The 21,548-nt window shown below is 42.7% G+C and overlaps 1 protein-coding gene across 1 annotated transcript in view; it reads left to right on the plus strand.

Moving 5' to 3' along the window:
- The window catches only part of ZBED1 (zinc finger BED-type containing 1), a 439,106-nt gene that overhangs the window by 89,936 nt on the left and 327,622 nt on the right, over window positions 1–21,548 (plus strand). Inside the window, exons 2-3 of the mRNA XM_068269940.1 lie at window positions 1,762–1,869; window positions 4,694–4,762. Coding sequence (XP_068126041.1) covers window positions 1,762–1,869; window positions 4,694–4,762 — 177 coding nt within the window. The remainder of the gene's footprint in view (window positions 1–1,761; window positions 1,870–4,693; window positions 4,763–21,548) is intronic.

Below are 21,548 nucleotides of genomic sequence, written 5' to 3' on the forward strand. Positions count from 1 at the left end.
TTGTGATAAGTAATGATAAAGTTATAGACGAATGAATGGAAGGAGTGCTGAAAGGTGAAAATTGCTCTGGTGCTCAGGGGGTAAAACCCCTCAGTGGTGAAGTGGTTTATAAAGGCCCAAAGAAATGCATTCAGCTGAAAAATGTGGAGACCACTACATTTGTTCTAAAAAATCTCATTCACTGAGGTGCAACAGGTACCCCAATTAAAACATGTTTCTTTGAAAGGTTTCCTTTAAAACTGAAGATGAAAGCTCTGTATCTGAATTTAAAGTGGACCTGAACTCAGAACTGCTTCTCTGCTCTAAAAGATATGCAACAGCATAATGACCTTCAAAGAAAAACATCTTTGTTACAGCTGATTAGACACAGATGAGGAGTTATCAGACAGGCTTAACTCTATGAATACATACAGGGTGCATTCAGGTCCACTTTAAGATCAGCATTTGCCATGATCAGTATTTAAAAGTTAACAACAAACAAATAGTCCTCTCCCTCCCCCCCACAATTCTCTCTCTCTCTCTCTCTCTCTCTCTCTCTCTTCTGTCTGTCTGTCTGTCTGTCTTTTTCTTATATTGAACAGATCAACACTGTCCGAGGTTGACTTGCTTGGATCAGTTTGCTCATTTTTAGTCAGGGCAGGTAGAGAACAGCATATGATGAGTCGAGGTAATGGAGACAGCACGAACCAATAAATAAACCCAAATCAGGCTAGGCAGCAGCCAGCAGGAGACAAGCCAAGGTCACTTTATATGGAATCAAATCCAACTGCAAGATACTTGGGAAGTACAGGATTGGCAGCCAAAAAAATTCCCAGCGCACAAGCCATGGTCAGGTCATCATGCTGTTTGTACCGCTGGGAATGTGTTACAAAGGCAAAACAATGAGTCCTCGGACATTAGATGAAGTAAAGTTACATTTTGCATCTTTAAAAACTGCTTCCCACCACTGCAATAGTGCATAAATCTAAAAAAAAACGTAGCAAGTTTTATTACAAGTGCTAAACGATTTGGGTACTCAGTAACTCCATGTACTGTATTTTTTTTACAGACATATTAAACTTAGAGTGCGACAAGCTGGTCAGGGGGTCTCAACTCCACATAACCTAGCATATTTCCATACCTTGCCGATCATTCCATCCGACTGGTCTCAACCTCTGTGTTGGGGCTGCGAGGGAGGAGCACAGGTCTTAATATTACCTTTCCACTGGGCATCCTGGAGATGAACCCCTTCTGCTGCTGCAGCTTTGTGGCTGTCAAACACCAGCAGCAGTACTTGCCTCTCCTATTTGTGAATTCCTGAACTGCCATTGCTGGTTGCAAGTAAGAGCGCACATGCCTGGTTTTTGTTTAGCAAATTTACAATGGCTTGATTTAAGTGATTGCCTATTTACATTTACTTAGTGAATAATTTTCCCACTGGATGAGTAAGCAGAACAAGTAATCTGACTCAAACGTAACTCTGCTGGCTCCATGTTTGTTTCGAGTGTATTAAAGGACCAATATTCTGAAAAATTGTTAAATGTATACAAATTAATTGTAGATTTCTCCCAGAGTAATATGTGCTGTAAATTACTTTTTCCTATGTCGCTGTCACTTACTGTAGGTGGTAAAAATCTGATAGTCTGACAGGTTTTGGACTAGTCCCTCTCCTACTTTCTGAAGAACACGAAGATTTACAAAATGTGAAATTGCAAAATTATGTTAGCTTAGTTTTCTTTCTGAAACTGCTAAACTTTTTCACAAAATTTACTTTTCTTGTAGATTTTCCACGACAAGATGGAAAGGTTGCCTTTGTAACTGGCGGTGCCAGAGGAATAGGATACTATACAGCAAAACATTTAGCCAAGCTTGGAATGCATGTAGTAATAGGTATGGTATATACCAGTATTTCTATGTACTTTGTTTTGTTGCTAAGATTTAAATTACGGCAGTGAAGAGGTCGGCTATCCCCATGGGCGCTGCTGGAGCCTGCAGCAGAGCTACACTGTATACATTTAAACATCGAGCAAGGACACTTGCAAGTAGCGGGGACATGGGGGAGAGAAGCAGGGACACAGGAAGATAGCAGGGGACATGGTGTAGATAGCGGGGACACGAGAAGGAAATGTGGACAAATGGGGGATAGCGAGGACAGAGCGGGCACACAGGCAGGGAATCTCTGACGTGGCACCGGGTCATATCTGTGGGCATTCGGAAGTCGGGGATTCCCTGCCTTTCCCTGCCGTATAAGACGCAGGGACGTTTTCTCCCCATTTTGGGGGGATAAAAAGTGCATCTTATACGACAGAAAATATGGTAACTACCCGTAGTAAGGTAAAATGTTAGGAGGAGGAACTGGAAAGTACATGGTTTAGCCCAATCAAAGCCTCCAAATATTTGTTGGGAACAGTGGACTGTGCACTCCTACTTGTTTTAATTCAATATCTACATACCATAATTGTGTCATTTTAATGACTGATCTGTGTTACCCCTGTCACAGTGATGTATGCTGAGGTACTTCATTAGAATTTTGGCTCCAAACTGATTGAAAAAATGTAACTTCGGGTCTTTTATCTTAGCTCTGCATACTATGAAATGATATACATATGGAGGCTAGTTGTGTTCCTGGTGCAGGAAGGATCCAAAGAACTGGTCCAATCGGCAATCTTGAGTAAATGCACAGTATGGAAACAGACTTGTCATGAACATAGCTGCCCCTAATTCAGCACTACCCACTTATATTGTGCTTCATTAGAGAATGACCATGCTCTTACTAGGTATGCTTCCTAGAGGATATATTGAGAAACATGCTAGGACCATTTTGCATATGAGGAGGGGACCTGCAATGTTCTATGGGGCATAAGTAGCACCAAGTTACACAAACCTGAAGTACACTCCCGTATGTTTAGAAGTGTCATCTGTGTCTTATGTTGCCGCAAGCTAGGCACATACATGGATTGATTATGGTCTGTTATGCTAAGTCGATTGATCCCTCTCCAACTGGAAATCAATCAGATGGAATTGATTCCTAAACCTCAATGCAGGCTTTTTTTCCCAAACATTTTTATGAATATTTATTTGAAAATGTCATAGATGCTATAGGTATCTGGTTTAGTCCTGAAAGTTCCCATTCACAAATTGTGGGAATTGTGCTGCTAACAGTTTTTAGCATAAAATTAAAGAAACACTATGCTGTAAAATACATATGTATGCATTGATACTCCATTCTGGTTCCACTGCAGTCCACTTGCACAGCTGAGAGTGAATGACAGCTGAGCTCAATACGCCAGTTGGGAGCTAATTTCATTGGTTCCCTGGCCCTGTGATCCCTGTGAGCAAATCACAGTGATCACAGTGTAAAAATAAAAAAAGTGGCTTTGGTCTTTAAGGGGCCAGAACTGTACAGTACTGAAAGTGTAAGGCCCGGTTTACATTGTTGGTTTTTTTTTTTTTTTGCGGAACGTAACTGGAATGTATACTGTACAAACGGAACGGATGTGAATGGATCCAATGTTAAGCTATAGATCCATTCACATGCATCCGTTTGGTACGGATATGTTCCATACGTTCCGATCCCCGGACCTGAAAAATGCTGCAGGCCTTAATTTTCCGGACCGTTCTGCTTAGCGGAATGGATCCAGACAAATATGCAGCACACTAATGGGAGGGTGAGGGGCATGGGCCGACGCAAATCTAGCAACAGGAGGGTGAGGGGAGGGTGTAGCAGGTGGGCTAGGGAGGGTTTATACATACCTAATCTTCTGTAGCAGCCAGCGGTAGAGGCTTCCGTCGTCTTCCGCGTCATGTGACTACATGACGCATCATGTGACTAGTCGCATGATGCGCTGTGTGAAAAGGAAGCCTCTAGCACCAGCTGCTACGGAAGATTAGGTATGTATTTGCTAAGTTAAAACGGATCCCATCAATCATTGATCAGATCCGTTTTCATATGTGAACCGAGCCACGGACTGAGCCATCCGGATCTGGTGAAGCGGAGACCGAATCCGCTCACCGGATCCTTTTGGCTCATTTAGCAGATGTGAACCGGACCTTAAGTGGAATTCTTAAGATTTCTTAATGTCTTCTTTATTTTCCAAAGCGCACCTTTAAAAAGCAGTGTCCAACTGGCAAAATAGTGTTGCTAGCAAGCATCGTTGTCCTTGCCAGGGGAGTGCTTTTGGAAAGCATAAAGAAAACCTTGAAAATCTCCCCTTGAGGAGATGGACTAGTCCACAACTTGCTGGTAGGAGGTTCAGAGCTGTTAGGTCATAATACTGACTATGAGTGACCGCTACGGAGGAAGTGAACAAATTATACCTGTAGTGCATTTAGTCTGGGACAGATGTATGTACTTGTACATATGTGTTTTAAATGTTGTAGTTTTCCACCATAGTGCCCCCTTAAGGTACACAATGTAGCTCTCCTTTTTGGTTGAAAGCCAAGTGTTTGTAAAGAATTAAACTATATCTTCTACACTGCCATGGCTCATGCAGAAGGCTGCAGTGTTACCTCACATTTATCATTCTTGCCTACAGGAGGGAAGAACAACAATTCATCAGTGACCCACTGTGGTGTGTGAGCAGAACTTCATCATTTGTAAACACTGTATTATGCCTCCAGTATATAACTAGCATTCCGCTTATTTGAAACATAAACAGAATTAATTATATTTTGTTGCAATTCAAGAAATAAACCTCCAGCTCATCCATTACAGCGGGAGACAATGAAGCTGATGGCAGCGAGGCGGTGAAACAAATACGACAAGCTACCCTGAATGACAAAGGTATGCATTTTCTATGAAGCTGGCAGCATGGCAGACGGGTCTGCGGCGCACTATCTCTGCTGGTAATGCTGCTTAGTGGACCTTAAGGTTTCAGAATGTGGGGGATTTTTGAATTATTGTTGACGGCTTACTGCTTTACTGAAGTTGATAAGCCATAAATAAACATTTCAATCTTTTTACGTTTTGAAAATCCATTTATATTCATTTTCTACAGCTCTTGGAAGTGTATTAGCTGTACTGGCAATACGGCAAATCTATTTAGATTATAATCTGAGTTTAAGAGATGCTTACAATGGGGCCGATTTATGGAAAATAAGCAAAGAGAAACCGTTCAGATTACACAAGAAATGTAAGGCAAGCAGCCTGATTCTTTCTCCGGATATCAGCTCCAGTGAGCCACAAAGTCTGCTGTTCACACAGGAATACTGTCAGTTGTGCCAAATGCAATGATATCATTATGATACTAGTACAGTGACTTTAAGATACATTGCAAACAAGCAGCTAATTGCACAGAGGTAATTCAGAAATTACATCTTTCTTTCCTAAAGATTTGTAGCTCTGCATTGCCTGTCCAGAGTCTCAGAGGGGTCTCAGGCAGACAGCACAGCCATCAACCTGGTTTGATTTTTCTTGTTGGCACTCCAGCAAACACAAACTTGTCAGTATATGCTGATTGGACTTTACAGATCAGCAGTACAGTGATAAGTCATTACAATAGACGTGTTTGTTTTAATGTACCTCAGGCAAAATAAAAAATGAAGATAACTAAGAAGTGGGAAGTCTCTGGATCCTGCAGAGGCACCCCACTTCCTCTTTGCCCCCACCCTTGCCCTGAGCTTGTTGGAAATGTTATCACGACTTCGCTCCTCTTCATGCACTGCACAGGCACAGTAAGCTGGAGTTGCACAAGCAGCTCTGTGCTACTGCACAGGTGCCGCCATACTTGTGTGGGCAGAGTACAGCTACGCTTGTGCAAGAAGAGGTCCATGGCTGCAGACTTCCTGAGGGCCCCAGGCAGCCGTAGTATCAGTGAGGAGAACACGGGAAGCCACTGGAAGATCCAAAAGCTTCTCTCTTGGTAAGTATCTGTTTTTTTCTTTTTGTTTAGATTCATTTTTGGGTTAACTTTAAGGTCCCTGTAGTCAGAGTGCTTGAATCTATAGATGGTATGCTCGCCTACCATGTGCTGAACAGGCTGTGCATATTACAGCCTTTTAAACCTGCAAAAATAGAGCCTTACTGACAAAGCCCTATTCCATTGTTTCTCAAACCTGTCATCGTGACTCCCCAGTGGTGCATGCAGGTAACCATGCACAGGTGGGGTAATTAGTGTCTCAGCTGCATGGAATCCACCTAGCCAGAGACACGAATTAACCCACCTGTGCATAGGTGAGGTTACCTGCAAAACATGCACTGCTGGAGAGTCACAAGTAAAAAGAAACACTGCCTATTCCACCATTTTATTTTCTTGCCCCATCCCTCTCCTGAACCTCTATTATTTGTCAACACAGTGCTGTCTTTTTTTTTTTTTACTTTGGTTTTTTTTTACTACATAAAATGTCTGTTTTATGTGCACTTGGAGTTTAGTCGCTGTTGCCTGGACCGTGCATTTCTGTGTAAATAATATTGATTTTATAAAGAAAATTTTTTTTTATGTTGTCCTCACTGACTCTGAATTCTTGTAGCATGGGATCATACTTATCTTTAATTTTTAAGCACCAACATATTACACAGCACTACACAATGCACTACATGCATAAAGAGCACAAACTGACATACTGGAGGAGTAGGAGGGAACCAGCCCAATGGGGCTTACAGCAAGATGTGGGGATCATGGCATGCATTAGGAAGGGAACATGTAACTGTGGGCCAGATTTATCAAGAGTGTCTGAGACAAAATATTGGTAGGTTTTTAGAAATCCATGCAGAACTGTCTCAGACATCTTAAAGAGGAACTCCAGTGAAAATAATGTAGTAAAAAAAGTGCTTCATTTTTTACCATGATTTAGTCAGTGTCATTGTAAAATCTTTCCTCTCCCAGATTCACATTCTGACATTTATTACATGGTGACATTGTTACTGTGGGCAGGTTATGTAGCTGCTCCTAGCTGTTTTGGCTGTTAGAGACAGCTGTAAACCGCTAATTCCTGTCTGTGAACATTGTTACATTGTGGCAGTTTGCCCAGAGTACCTTGGTACTCAGAGCTTCTTGTGGGAGGGGTTTCAGCACAAAATCAGTCATACAGCGCCCCCTGATGGTCTGTTTGTGAAAATCATTATATTTCTCATGTAAAAGGGGGTATCAGCTAATGATTGGGATAATGTTCAATTCCAGCTTGGAGTTTCTCTTTAAGAAATCATTAGATAGTGCAGATTCCTTCTAAAACTGTTGTAAAATAGGAGGAGCTAGGAAGGTCTCTCGGACAGTGCAGTGTGTGAGGGGAATTGCTGTTGCTGAGGTAACCAACACACCTGCTGTATTAATAGCAGCAGGCTCTGAGGAGGAATTCATCACGGGGAGGAGCACCACACAAATCATGTCTAGCCTGCACTCTGCAATCATGTCTAGCCTGCAGTTCTACATCTGTAGAACTGCTATCAAGCACTTCTTAATTTGCGCCAGTTTAGGGATGGATTTGCATTTTTCTTAACTGTAGTGCAGCTCTAGAAATTCATCCTAAATTGCCACTATTACCTAGGATTTAAGAAGGTTCTGATTATCATGCATAACTGTTCTCCCTGCTGGTTAGAACAGATTATGAAGAAAAAACTGTTAGTAATGCGTTGATAAATCTCCCCCTGTGGGTAAATGCTTAATGTTAAGAAACAGAGGAAGATGGGTAAGTTAGCATGAATAGGTTGGCTTTGAGGGCTTGTTTGCATGTGTAAAAGGTTGGAATAAACCCAATGGGAAGAGAGAGGAAATTAAAGTGGTTATGTGGGTTAACATTACTGACGTTTTGGATCATGTGTGGGAAAAAGTAAAAGTTGAGTAAGTCATTACAAGGTTATTGGAGGAGTGAAGAGATTGTTTTTTAATAATAATAGTATTATTATAGCACTTTTCTCCCTGGGTGCTCAAAGCACTGTGACCCTGCGTTCTGCAGTCTCAAAGGCTCGGGAAAAGAGATGGACTTTTATCCTTTTATTAAAGAGTAACTGTCAGGCTGCAAAAGCTAATTTAAACCTCTATTCTTCTGTGTTAAACAGTTTAGAAGGAAGCCAAAAAGGCAATACTACAGTTAAAAATCTCTCTTACTTTAGATGTTTGCTGACAGCAAGGCTCCGTATTCCCAGGCTCCTAAGGAGGACGCAAGCCGAATAACAGATACTGCAAAGCATTCTGGGGCCCTCCCCTGGCTGCTAGTGAGGCTCAAGTTTCAACAGCATGTAACAGTCTAGCTCACAGCACTAATAAATCTCGGGCAGAGTACACTGCAGGAGTCCGCTATTGTTCCTAGCCACATGGCTAATTCATATTCACTGCACAGTAGTGTTATTCATTACCAGCGTTTGTGAGAGTGGAATCATCAGGAAGCAGGCAGGACATGACGACACATTTGGCTTCATAGGAGACAGACAAACATGGAACCTGCCATGAGCTGTCAGGAGCATCATTCTCTGCAAATACTATATAAAAATTATGTGAAGTACAAACATGGACAGTGAAATGCATATGTAATGTAAGTACAGCCAATCTTTAGCTACTGATATATGTGTTTATTTTCTCTGAGACCTTATACCTAACAGCTCCTCTTTAAAGCTGTCCAGAGAAGGAGCCTCTCACACTGATGATGGAAATGGAAGGTATCCTAGGCCATAGCTCTGGACTATTTTGCCCACTGGGAGCATGTAGACTGCAAAGTGTAATGGTGATAGAACAAAACCTTGTGGGACTCCATAAGCATGTGGTACTGGATTAAAGTAGTGGGTACCCAGGCACCCTGGACTGAAACCAGCTGAGAGCAATACCCCTTAGGTGCAGTACTCTTTCATTCACAGGATTAGAAGTGTATTTACAGTGGTTTGCAAAAGTATTTGGCCCCCTTTAAGCTTTCCACATTTTGTCATATTACTGCCACAAACCTGAATCAATTTTATTGGAATTCCACGTGAAAGACCAATACAAAATGGTGTACACGTGAGAAGTGGAACGAAAATCATACATGATTCCAAACATTTAAAAAAATAAATAACTGCAAAGTGGGGTGTTCGTAATTATTCAGCATCATGAGTCAATATTTTGTAGAACCACCTTTTGCTGCAATTACAGCTGCCAGTCTTTTAGGGTATGTCTCTACCAGCTTTGCACATCTAGAGACTGAAATCCTTGCCTATTCTTCTTTGCAAAAGCTCTCCAGCTCAGTCAGATTAGATGGACAGCGTTTGTGAACAGCAGTTTTCAGATCTTGCCACAGATTCTTGATTGGATTTAGATCTGAACTTTGACTGGGCCATTCTAATACATGGATATTTTTTGTTTTAAACCATTCCATTGTTGCCCTGGCTTTATGTTTAGAGTCGTTGTCCTGCTGGAAGGTGAACCTCCACCACAGTCTCAAGTCTTTTGTAGACTCCAAGAGGTTTTCTTCCAAGATTGCCCTGTATTTGGCTCCATCCATCTTCCCATCAACTCTGACCAGCTTCCCCCTTCACTGCTAAAGAGAAGCACCCCCAGAACATGATGCTGCCACCACCATATTTGACAGTGGGGATGGTGTGTTAAGAGTGAAGTGCAGTGTTAGTTTTCCACCACACATAGCATTTTGGCCAAGAAGTTCCATTTTGGTTTCATCTGACCAGAACACCTTCTTCCACATGTTTGCTGTGTCCCCCACGTGGCTTGTGGCAAACTGCAAACGGGACTTCTTATGCTTTTCTGTTAACAATGGCTTTCTTCTTGCCACTCTTCCATAAAGGCCAACTTTGTGCAGTGCACGACTAATAGTTGTCCTATGGACAGATTCCCCCACCTGAGCTGTAGATCTCTGCAGCTCGTCCAGAGTCACCATGGGCCTCTTGGCTGCATTTCTGATCAGTACTCTCCTTGTTCGGCCTGTGAGTTTAGGTGGACAGCCTTGTCTTGGTAGGTTTACAGTTGTGCCATACTCCTTCCTTTTCTGATTGATTGCTTGAACAGTGCTTCGTGGGATGTTCAAGGCTTTGGAAATCTTTTTGTAGCCAAAGTTTGTTTTAAATTTCTCAATAACTTTATTCCTGGCCTGTCTGGTGTGTTCTTTGGACTTCATGGTGTTGTTGCTCCCAATATTCTCTTAGACAACCTCTGAGGCCATCACAGAGCAGCTGTATTTGTACTGACATTAGATTACACACAGGTGCACTCTATTTAGTCATTAGCACTCATCAGGCAATGTCTATGGGTAACACTCAGATCAAAGGGGGCTGAATAATTATACACACTCCACTTTGCAGTTATTTATTTGTAAAAAAATGTTTGGATTCACGTATGATTTCCGTTCCACTTCTCACGTGTACACCACTTTGTATTGGTCTTTCACGTGGAATTCCAATAAAATTCATTCATGTTTGTGGCAGTAATATGACAAAATGTGGAAAACTTCAAGGGGGCCAAATACTTTTGCAAACCACTAACCACTGTATGTGTCAGGAACACTGTTGCACCCTGCTTCATCGGCTGGTGTTATCACAAGTCACCAGCAGGTGGCTCTGCTATCCCTGCTATGTTACCTGCAGTTTCCAGTTTCACCACAAGATGGAGTATCACCTTCTGGGCATGTCTCTGATTTACAGGTGTTCTCATAGCAGTTTACCATTTTCTATTTAAGACAACCACACCCCTTGCAGGATTGCCAGATCTCGAGTTAGCTTGGCTTCTGTTGCCTAGTACACCTTCTGATACCCTGCCCGGTAATTTTTTATCCTGATCTGCCCGTGTATGACCTTAGTTTGTTCTTTGACTTTGATCCTGTTACCTGATTCTGTCTGCTCTGTACTTGTTAATCCTGATCTGCCCGTGTATGACTTTAGCTTGCTCTTCGACATTGCTCCTGTCCTGTTACCTGATCCTGTACGTTGATTATATGAATATTGTGATATTGTATACTGTATTTTGTATACAGTTGCTAGTTTGCTGTGTGTTTGTGGGAGAGATTACTGTCACTTGTATGTATGTATGTATATAGCACAGTTTATAAAAAGCACAGTTTCACTTATCTTTGTGTCCAGACTTTTGTATATGCTGCTAAACGTGGTCACCAAATATCTTGTCTACAGAAGTCGTAACAGTATGTTAACTACCTTAAGACTGCTCCACGCCCATGGGCGTGGCCGCCGCAGCAGCCCCAGAACCGCGTAACGCCAATTGGCGTCAAGTCCTGGGGCTGCAGTTTGCAGGAGATCGCGTGCAAGATGCGCGCGCATCTCCTGCGTGGGGGCGGAGCTCCGCCCCCTCTTCAGTCTTACGCCGTCTAACAGAAGACTGTTAGACGGCGTAATCGTCGTCTATTTACATGTACAGCGCTGCGATCGGCAGCAGCGCTGTACTGGGGACAGCCGTGTGACACGGCTATCCCCCTGGGGGACAAGAGAGCGATCGGCTCTCAAAGGCAGAAGCCTATGACAGCCAATCACCAGGATTGGCTGGCTGGTGGGTGGGAGGGTTTAAATAAAAATTTGTTAAAAAAAAAAGCATAAATATTGATCAAAAAAATAAACACTGGGGGGGGGGGGGGGGCGATCAGACTTCACCAACAGAGAGCTCTGTTGGTGGGGGGAAATGGGGGGGGGGGATCACTCGTCTGCTGTGTTGTGCCGCCCTGCAGCTTGGCCTTAAAGAGAAACTTCAACCAAGAATTGAACTTTCTCCCAATCAGTAGCTGATACCCCCTTTTACATGAGAAATATGATTTTCACAAACAGACCATCAGGGGGCGCTGTATGACTGATTTTGTGCTGAAACCCCTCCCACAAGAAGCTCTGAGTACCGTGGTACTCTGGGCAAACTGCCACAATGTAACAATGTTCACACACAGGAATTAGCTGTTTACAGCTGTCTCTAACAGCCAAAACAGCTAGGAGCAGCTATATAACCTGCCCACAGTAAAAATGTCACCATGTAATAAATGTCACAATGTAAATCGGGGAGAGGAAAGATTTTACAATGAGCAAACACTGACTAAAAATTTATACATAATTATGGTAAAAAATGAAGCACTTTTTTTTTACTACATTATTTTCACTGGAGTTCCTCTTTAAAGCTGCAGTGGCCAATTTCAGAAAAAACAGCCTGGTCTTTAGGGGGGTTTGGCACTGTGGTTCTTAAGTGGTTAAAGGTCACTGTTATAGTGACCTTGTACCTGCTCTGTGCACAGCCCTATCCACACTCCTTACATATTTCTATCTCTTTTTGTACATGTACAAGCACATTTATACAGTACAAGCCAAACTGTACAAGCAGGTTTATACAGCAACCTTTGCTGTTGTAAATGGTCATTGTTGTCTGTATTAAGCCTCTTTTTTTGCAGTTGATTAATTGCCGGTCAGCTGCTCCCATGCACCAGCCAGGCTCTTGCCAGAACTCTGCACAAGCTATGCTGAGGCATCCATTCCATGGAGGCACATCTAAGTGTGGCCACATGAAGTGGGTTCTTGCTGCCAGGGAACCTCCTCTTGTGTCAAAAGCGGACATGTGGCTTTACAAGTGCTGCCAATTGGCTACATTAAATTAAGTCATATACTTACCTAAGAAGAGGGGAGCCTCTGGTTCTATAGAGCAGTCCTGGCTAACCTTGGCACTCCAGCTGTGACAAGACTACAAATCCCATCCTGCCTCTGCCACCCCGAGCTATGCTTAGAGCTGTCAGAGTATTGCAATGCCTCATGGGACTTGTAGTTCCACCACAGCTGGAGTTCCAAGGTTAGCCATCACTGCTATAGAGGCTTCCCATTCTTTCCTTGGGGTCCCCCGTTGCAGAGCAAGGGATCCCCCAAAGGAATACTACAAAGCAGTTGTGTTATGCAGGAGGGACTCAGGCAGTGGAAGAGGACTGCGTGGGAGCCCTCTACAGGAACCAGTGGCTTCCCTCTCTTTTGGTAAGCATTTGCTTTTCTTACCGAAGGTTTACCTTGGGTTCACTTTAAGGGGTGGATCCATTGTTACCTTTAGTAAAGAATTTCGTTCTTTGTAATTTTGTTGTATGGGGGTTTGGGTTAGGAGGGGCAAATAAAGCCAGGGTGCAATCTACTGAACATCTGTGTACAGTGTGTGGAGAGATTCGATCAGATGAGTGATCCGAGAGGGATCAGGGATCTGTCGACCACATCACCTGGTGTATGGCCAGCTTTAGACTGTGTTCTTCCCATTTCAGTTATGAAACTGTGTAGCATAAGTAGATTTTTTTCATTCTATAGCAGTTCATTTTGGTTATGTTGACTATCTTGATCTATAATTGACTCATTAATAATTACATGATGACTGTTGAGGTGACCTTGCCTAGGCACAACAGTCTTGCTTTCCAACCTGCAACATTTATGGTGTGGATAATGTGATTCATTTCTCAGCATTTTGATTAAAGCAGTTATAAAAACAGAATTGTGGGTGTGTGATTTTCCTGAAAATACAAGGTCATTTTTCTGCTCTGCTTAATGAGAATATCTGGCCTATGCTGACTTGTGCTACCGTGTTATTTCTACATCGGGTTATAATGTATTCATCTTTTTGCTTTTAAAGTTGACCTCCAGAAAAAAATATGCAATTTAATCTTTGTAGCTTACGTATATTCTATTATTCTATTTATAAAGAAGTGACTATCTGACAACAAATCACAACTTTCTTGTTCTCCTGTTTAAGTAACCGGATTATCCATTTTACAATTGCATATTTATAAAAGGGAGGTTAGCTTGTGTTCCCTAATGATGACTACAAATATGTTGCTGTAAGTACCGTAAAGTGGTGATCAGAAGCTTCATTCACTTTGCTGGAGTAGTTGGTTACCACTTAGGCTCCCTGCACACTGCAAATCTGTTTTCTGATTCTAATTCCGATTTTCAATTCCAATTTTTCCCTGAATTAATTCAACAGAAAAACCGATCAAAAAACGCAGCATGCAGTAAAGATTAAAAATTGGAATCGGAGGTAAAAACCGATTAAAAAGCGGAATCGGAAACGCATGCAGTGTGCAAGAGGCCTTACATCTACAGTAGAGTCCCAGTTATCTGGTACTTTATCAACCAGCAGTCTCAATTAACCCACTGTCAGCAGCGTGCCTCTCTCATTATGCCATGCAGTGTGCAGCAGAAGCCACTTACAAGCGCTACAGGTGCTGATCATCTTCACTTTTATAGCTGCCAGCTGCTTCTCTGCATCCTTGCACAGCTCCTGATGTGTCACCTGACTCATGTCAGGTCACATACACACATCTGGAGCTGTACAGAGCGGGTACAGCAAATCAGCCAGCATCTAAAGGAAGGGGAGAGGACCGGCACCTGGAGCTCTTGATAGTGGTTTCTCCTGTGTGCTGCTCTGTATCTGCTTTGTGGCGGGGTTATTGTTCTGTTGAGGCCCTGGTTGTTCAGCTCTCAAGCAACTGGAGATAACACATATCCGGCATCAGGTAATCCCTGTCTGTGTCAGATAACAGAGACCCTACTACAGGGCTGGGACAAGGTTCCCCAGCACCAGAGGCAGAGACTCCAAAGTGCACCCCCCCCACGTGTCGCATTCAGTACACACACATACAGTACACATTCACACACACTGTACACACACTGTACACACACACAGGTCACAATCAACGTACACACAGTACACATACACACAGGTCACACACAAAGTACACACACACACAAACACATTATATACACACACACACACACACACACACACACACACGGCGTTACAGTGCTTTCAGGCAGGCACTGTCCATCCCCCGTCCAGTCCAGGCACAGCTCAAACTTCACGATAAAGTCTTCAGGCAACTCTGCAGGGAGCAGACACCACTTCCGTTAGAGCAAAAGCCAGCTTCCTGCTGTTGCCTGGTTACATGATGCCCCAGCCGTGCCTGTCATCTCTGTAAAAACAGCGCGGCTATTATGGAGCAGTGGGGCGCACTACACAGGCAGTGGACACTGGGGAGATTAGCTCAGTGCCAGAACCAGCAGCAGGCGGGTGGCGAGGTGGAATGTGCCCTCTAGTGGCTGCGCTCATAGGCTGCAGCCTGCCCAGCCTCTGCCTCGGCCCGGCGCTGCCCTACTGTATTAGTTCTTGCCTGGAAAAGTAGTAATATGCAGCCCCTTGTCTGTAGCAACCATGAGAAGACAATATTTTACCATCAGTGTTCCAACTCTACAGTCTTTTCTTGCACTGTTCTTAACCACTTCACCACTGAGGGGTTTTACCCCCTGACCACCAGAGCAATTTTCACCTTTCAGCGCTCCTTCCATTCATTCGTCTATAACTTTATTATTACTTATCCCAATGAAACGAACTATATCTTGTTTTTTTCGCCACCAATTAGGCTTTCTTTAGGTGGGACATTATGCCAAGAATTATTTTATTCTAAATGTGTTTTAATGGGGAAATAGGAAAAAATGTGGGAAAAAATTATTATTTTTCAGTTTTCGGCTATTATAGTTTTTAAATAATGCATGCTGCTGTAATTAAAACCCATGAAATGTATTAACCCATTTGTCCCGGTTATAAAACCATTTAAATTATGTCCCTATCACAATGTTTGGCGACAATATTTTATTTGGAAATAAAGGTGCATTTTTTTCAGTTTTGCATCCATCCCTAATTACAAGCCCGCAGTTTATAAAGTAACAGTGTTATACCCTCTTGACATAAATATTTAAAAAGTTCAGTCCCTAAGGTAACTATTTATGTTTTTTTTTTTTTATTGTATTTTTTTTTTTTTAATTACAAAAAAAAAAAAAAAAATTGGGGAGTGTGGGAGGTAATGAGTTAATTTATTGTGTAAATGTAATGTTTGTATATGTAAAATGCTTTTAGGGTGTAGTTTACTATTTGGCCACAAGATGGCCACAGAGTGTTTGTTTACATGCGACCTGTAAGCGTCCGGAAGGACTCTTACAGGAAGCAGTAGGAGGCTGGGAGACTCACAATGATCTCGCCGTTTCTGAAAGAAGCAGCAGATCATTGCGGGGGCTTAGATCAACGAACGGGAATGGATTTTCCCGTTCATTGATCTCCGGGCGAGCGGGCGGCGGCGTGCACGAGCGGCGGGTGCGCGCGCACGAGCGGCGGGAGCGCGGAAGGTACGGATTTCTCCGTCCCTGGTTTTTTAGTAGGGAAAAAAGGGGCGGAGAAATCCGTACGCGTGGGGGTAAAGTGGTTAATCATGGCAGTGTGCTTACAACAGATGATTGAAGTTCTGCTTTAAATCATCTCATAGCTACTGCTGTGTTCTATACAGTATATTTTTGTTCTGTGATGCAGGGAGCTGCTGTGCCTCCCTTTTAGTGTCCCAGTCCATCTGTGGGGATTTCTGAGCTCTCTCTCCCCTTCTGTCCTCTATTCCCTACACACAAGCCTTCGCTCAATGTCTGGGGCTGGCTTTTGGGCAGATTTAAAAACACACGATTGGTTCACACGATGGCCAGGGGCCCGGACCTCTCTCACTGGCTGGGGCCCCAAAGCCAACATGCGATACCTGGAGGGGAGTGCAGGTGGGCCTGGACCTCTCACACCCAGGCTCTGGACCTCTCACATCCAGAAAACCCACCAACACTGCCTCCATACTGAATGCTAAATTCAACACACACAAGCAATAGAACACAGCAGTACATGCATACAGCTACATTTAAGTGGTCAGCAGGTGCTCGTCAGCCAATCAGGTTGCACTGTCATACACCCTTTACCTGCCATACCACATCTAGCAGCCATTAGCATTCAGGTGGGAGGCTTCAGTTGGACGCCATCGCAAGATTGCGTCGCTAGCAGGACCGCCCCGTGCAGGCATCCTCCTTCCCACAGGGGTTCCTCCCTAACCGCTCACCTGTCCACCATTTTTTTTTGGGGGGGGGGGCAGATTTACAAGCAAAATTGCACAGTATTGCAGTGCTAAAATAAGGTTTGGCAAGAGGTGATGCACACTCTGCATAGTTACCAACCACAGTTTTCATAAATATGCAAAATAGAAGCGCTCAGTTTATACATATGTTGATCCACTGTTTTCCAGGGTATCCTTTTAGTATGAATGCACCTCAAAGAAAACACAAAAACCAATAATAGTGCAGACTGTTTCATGTAGGTTATTACACCGCTAGTGTGAATACAACCACAGACTTACAGACAGTGCTTGGGTATGGGGGGCGGGGACCATCACCACAACTTTTCAAACACTCCCCTCCACTTTTTTATTTCTCCCTGCTCACCTTCATTAGGCAGGGGTGAGAGAGTGGCAGGTCTCTGCTTCACTGTCCATAAACTCTATGACCACCAGCATAAACCGCTCATCCTAAGCCTGCCTGCTGTATATACCTCAAAAGACAACCACAAATGCCTCCAATGTGTAAAACCACAGTTTTAATTATACTCTTAAAAGTAATGCGCATACATGTATAAAATCATTAAAAGTATGCCACAGGTATAATACCGATCCCCCGATCTAGGGCCACGGCTATCCCTTGCTTCTCGCCATCAAACGTATTTAGCGTCCTCTTCTCTGTTCACTAGACTCCGCTCTACCGGTTTCGTCACTATTGTGACTCATCAGAGGCTTGGGAGCATGTGTGAAGAGGACCAATAAGTAGCCCGATAGTGTGGGCTGGAAGGCATGCCTCCATACGTCACGTTGCAGTCCCGCCTGTTAAGTATACTTCCGCCCGCCTCATCCGCCAGTTGCGGGCGTTTACTATGTGATTTGACGTATTGCACATGACCACCTGGTCATCGCGTCATCTCACGCTTGTTACATGTCTATCCCTTGATACGTAATCAACCTCCCTCCCATATTGCCAAATATCCCCTCCACTTAGCCACATTAGGATGCGCTTTCCCCTTAGCAACATCCCAATGCGCCAGTCCACATACTTTTTAACCGTTCTAGCCGCAGCCAATAATTAGATGGGCGATCAGTTTACATTCACCACTACCTGCGGGCCTACCTAGATTTACAGGCAAACTGCTGGAGCTGTGCAGCCACCTCCTTTACTGTATCGGGGTGTTTCATCTGCTTCTCAACTGAAGTAGCAGTGGGGCCATCATGCTTTTTGCCAGGCTCCAGGCTTCCAGCTTCCTCACGGCCTTAGCGTGTCATTACTCACTCAAGTACCTCTATAAACACTGCCAGATTTGAGCAGAAGTCTCCCCACTGCTGTTTAGCAAATAACAGCTTGCACCTACGGATCGTAGCAGGGATGGACTCATCCCAATCAGTACCTGATACCCTCTTTCCCGTGAGAAATCCTTACCTTTTCTCAAATAGATCTCGAATGACATTTGTATGGCTGCTATTGTGGTAAAACCCCTCCCACAGTGTGATGTCAGGACCTAGGTCTGTAACAACCTATAATTTTCGGGAAAATTATGATTTGCTGTTGGTTAATGGAAATTGCCAAATTATAAATGGCTAATAAGGGTTCAATGCAAGGTCAATTTTTTTTTTTATTGTCCCTTTGCTGTGCATTTCCACTGCCATTTTAATAAAACCAGCAAGCCTATCAAACGTGTACATTTATTATAGTGGCCCCTCACTTCTACAGTTTTATTTATTATAATGTAATTATTTAAAGAGAAACCATAATCAAGATTGAACTTCATCCCAATCAGTGGCTGATACCCCCTTTCCCATGAGAAATCTATTCCTTTTCACACTGGATCATCAGGGGGCTCTGTATGGCTGATATTGTGGTGAAACCCCTCCCACAGGAAACTTTGAGGACCATGGTCCTGGCGGTTTCCTGTCTGTGAACTTTGTTGCATTGTGGGAAATAGCTGTTTACAGCTGTTTCCAACTGCCAAAAAAGCAAGCAGTTGCTACTTCCACTGACATCACCTGCCAACAGTAAAAATGTCACCATGTGATAAATGTCAGAATGTAAATCAGGGAGAGGAAAGATTTTACAATGAGCAAACACTGACTAAATCAAATCAACTTTATACATAATTATTTTATAAATGAAGCACTTTTTATTACATTATTTTCACTAGAGTTCCTCTTTAACACTGATGTTTTTAAAGGGGAACTTCAGCCTAAACAAACATACTGTCATTAAGTTAAATTAGTTATGTTAATTAAAATATATATGTAATATAATCTCTTACCAACCATGTTTTAAAAGAACAGGCAAATGTTTGTAATTTCATGGGGGCAGCCATCTTTTTCATGGGGGCAGCTATCTTTTTGGTTGAGAGGAGGTGACAGGGAGCATGAGGTACAGTTTCAGCTATACTGTGTCCTGATCACCCCTCCCAGCTGTGCACGCTAGGCTTCAAATCTCAAATTAAAAAAAAAATGCACCAAAACAGCACGAGACAACAACATCAGAAATCCCATCATGATTTGTACAGTATCAGGGGAAAAATGCCCGGGCAGTTTTCCTCTGTGCAGCTAAAAATGAGGCTTGGGTAAGAAATACAAAGTTCTGATGCGGTGAAACTGTTAAAGAAACACCAAGCCTTTTCAGTGCTGCTGAGTAGATTTTTAGTCTGGAGGTTCACCTTAACTGTCCCTCATGATCTAATCCCTACCAGTCATTCTCGTGTGTGTGTGTGTGTGTGTGTGTGTGTGTGTGTGTGTGTGTGTGTGTGTGTGTGTGTGTATGTGGTCTTGGTCTATATGAGTAAATTTTTAAGTGTCTTTATTTGCATTTGTAAGAAGGTGCAACATCCGCACTGCAATTTAAATTACTTAGATGGTCAACAAAAGTTAACAAAATAAGCAAATAGTATGAAATTATTTCTTAAATTGTACCTTTTCCCATCTTCACTTACTTACATGAGCATCATGCTAGGAATGTCACAGTGCACTATTAAAGTCACAGAGCACAGTCTGCAGGCAGTTCACCTCTTAGTAAGAGTCCTTTATACTAACTCCTAGCTTAGACAGCATAAATATTGAAATAGCCTGTAGTTTTTCACCTGCACATGAAATGCGGGAAATAAAACATATTTACTGTATATTCCTGTGTATAAGACTACTTTTTAACCCTTGAAAATCTTCTGAAAAGTTGGGGGTCGTCTTATACGCCGGGTGTCATTGATGCTGGGTGATACCTCCTATCCTGTTACAGCTTCTCAGAACTCGCTGCTGAGGACTGTAGTGAAGCGGCGCAGGCGCACATGTGTGAGATCTGAGAGGCAGAGAAGGAGATAAATAGGATACGAGGGTGGGCCAGACAGCTGAAAGAGGCGTGTTTTATGGGCACAGCGTGATGTATTTTTGCATATCGCTCTGATAAACAAGTAGACAAGGAGAGCTGACCAATCCTTAGGGAGAGGGAGAGTTGACCAATCCTTAGGGAGAGGGAGAGTTGACCAATCCAACCAGTCAATCCCCTGTATACTGTTATATACTGGGTACCACAGACAGTACAACACCAGTATCTGTTCATACATAGCACCCGTATACGATTTTTTAAAATTTTTTATTTGGTGTGTGTTGGAAGAGGGGTAGTCTTATATGGCGAGTATATCCCAAACTATATTTTAACTGGAAAAGTTGGGGGGTCGTCTTATACGCCCAGTCGTCTTATACGCCGGAATATACGGTATACAGTTTAGAGACCAAATGCATCGCCACCTCGTACACACACTAGAGACTGTCAGACAATTTAGGGCCATTACTTAGCTTTTGCCATGGAGTTTATGGGCTTTATGCAGAGAAAAGGATTAATTGTTCTCATTACCTACTTGTTCTACATTTTAACATAACAAGTTTGATATTTGTTATTTAGGGTAAGTACTATAATTCACTCAGCTTTGTCTACTTATTTGCCTAACATCAGGAGCATCTAACCCCATCTAGTGGCTAGGTGACACATTAGAACCTTTTGGAGATCTGTGTGAAAGCTGATAAGTAATGACAGTTTACAAGTGAAGCATTTTATTATGATGCATAAGAAATTGTGCCATCACATTCTGACTAGCTTAACATCATTTTAAGTTGTGAATTCAGTATAAAAAAAAAATAAAGGCAATAAGCAGAAACACAGATGGGACAATTCTAGCCACAGGCATAGTAATGTTCATATTCCCATAAAGCCAAGCATTCTTGCATACTGTATTAAGGAATATATATGTTATTTAACCCTTTATTAACAGATGTAGAATGATCATTTCTCTACATTCTTCACAAGCAGGAATATGTTCATATCTGCATAATTTATTAAAGGAAACCTAAGGGAGAGGATTGTAAGGGTGCTTTGCTGATTTCCTCTTAACCACTTGAGGACCTAGGGCTTTCTACCCCTTAAGGACCGGCCACTTTTTTTCCATTCAGACCACTGCAGCTTTCACGGTTTATTGCTCGCTCATACAACCTACCACCTAAATGAATTTTGGCTCCTTTTCTTGTCACTAATAAAGCTTTCTTTTGGTGCTATTTGATTGCTCCTGCGATTTTTACTTTTTATTATATTCATCAAAAAAGACATGAATTTTGGCAAAAAAATGATTTTTTTAACTTTCTGTGCTGACATTTTTCAAATAAAGTAAAATTTCTGTATACATGCAGCGCGAAAAATGTGGACAAACATGTTTTTGATAAAAAAAACCCCATTCAGTGTATATTTATTGGTTTGGGTAAAAGTTATAGCGTTTACAAACTATGGTGCAAAAAGTGAA

Source organism: Hyperolius riggenbachi, chromosome 2 (genome assembly GCF_040937935.1).
Source record: "Hyperolius riggenbachi isolate aHypRig1 chromosome 2, aHypRig1.pri, whole genome shotgun sequence".
Lineage (NCBI taxonomy): Eukaryota > Metazoa > Chordata > Amphibia > Anura > Hyperoliidae > Hyperolius > Hyperolius riggenbachi.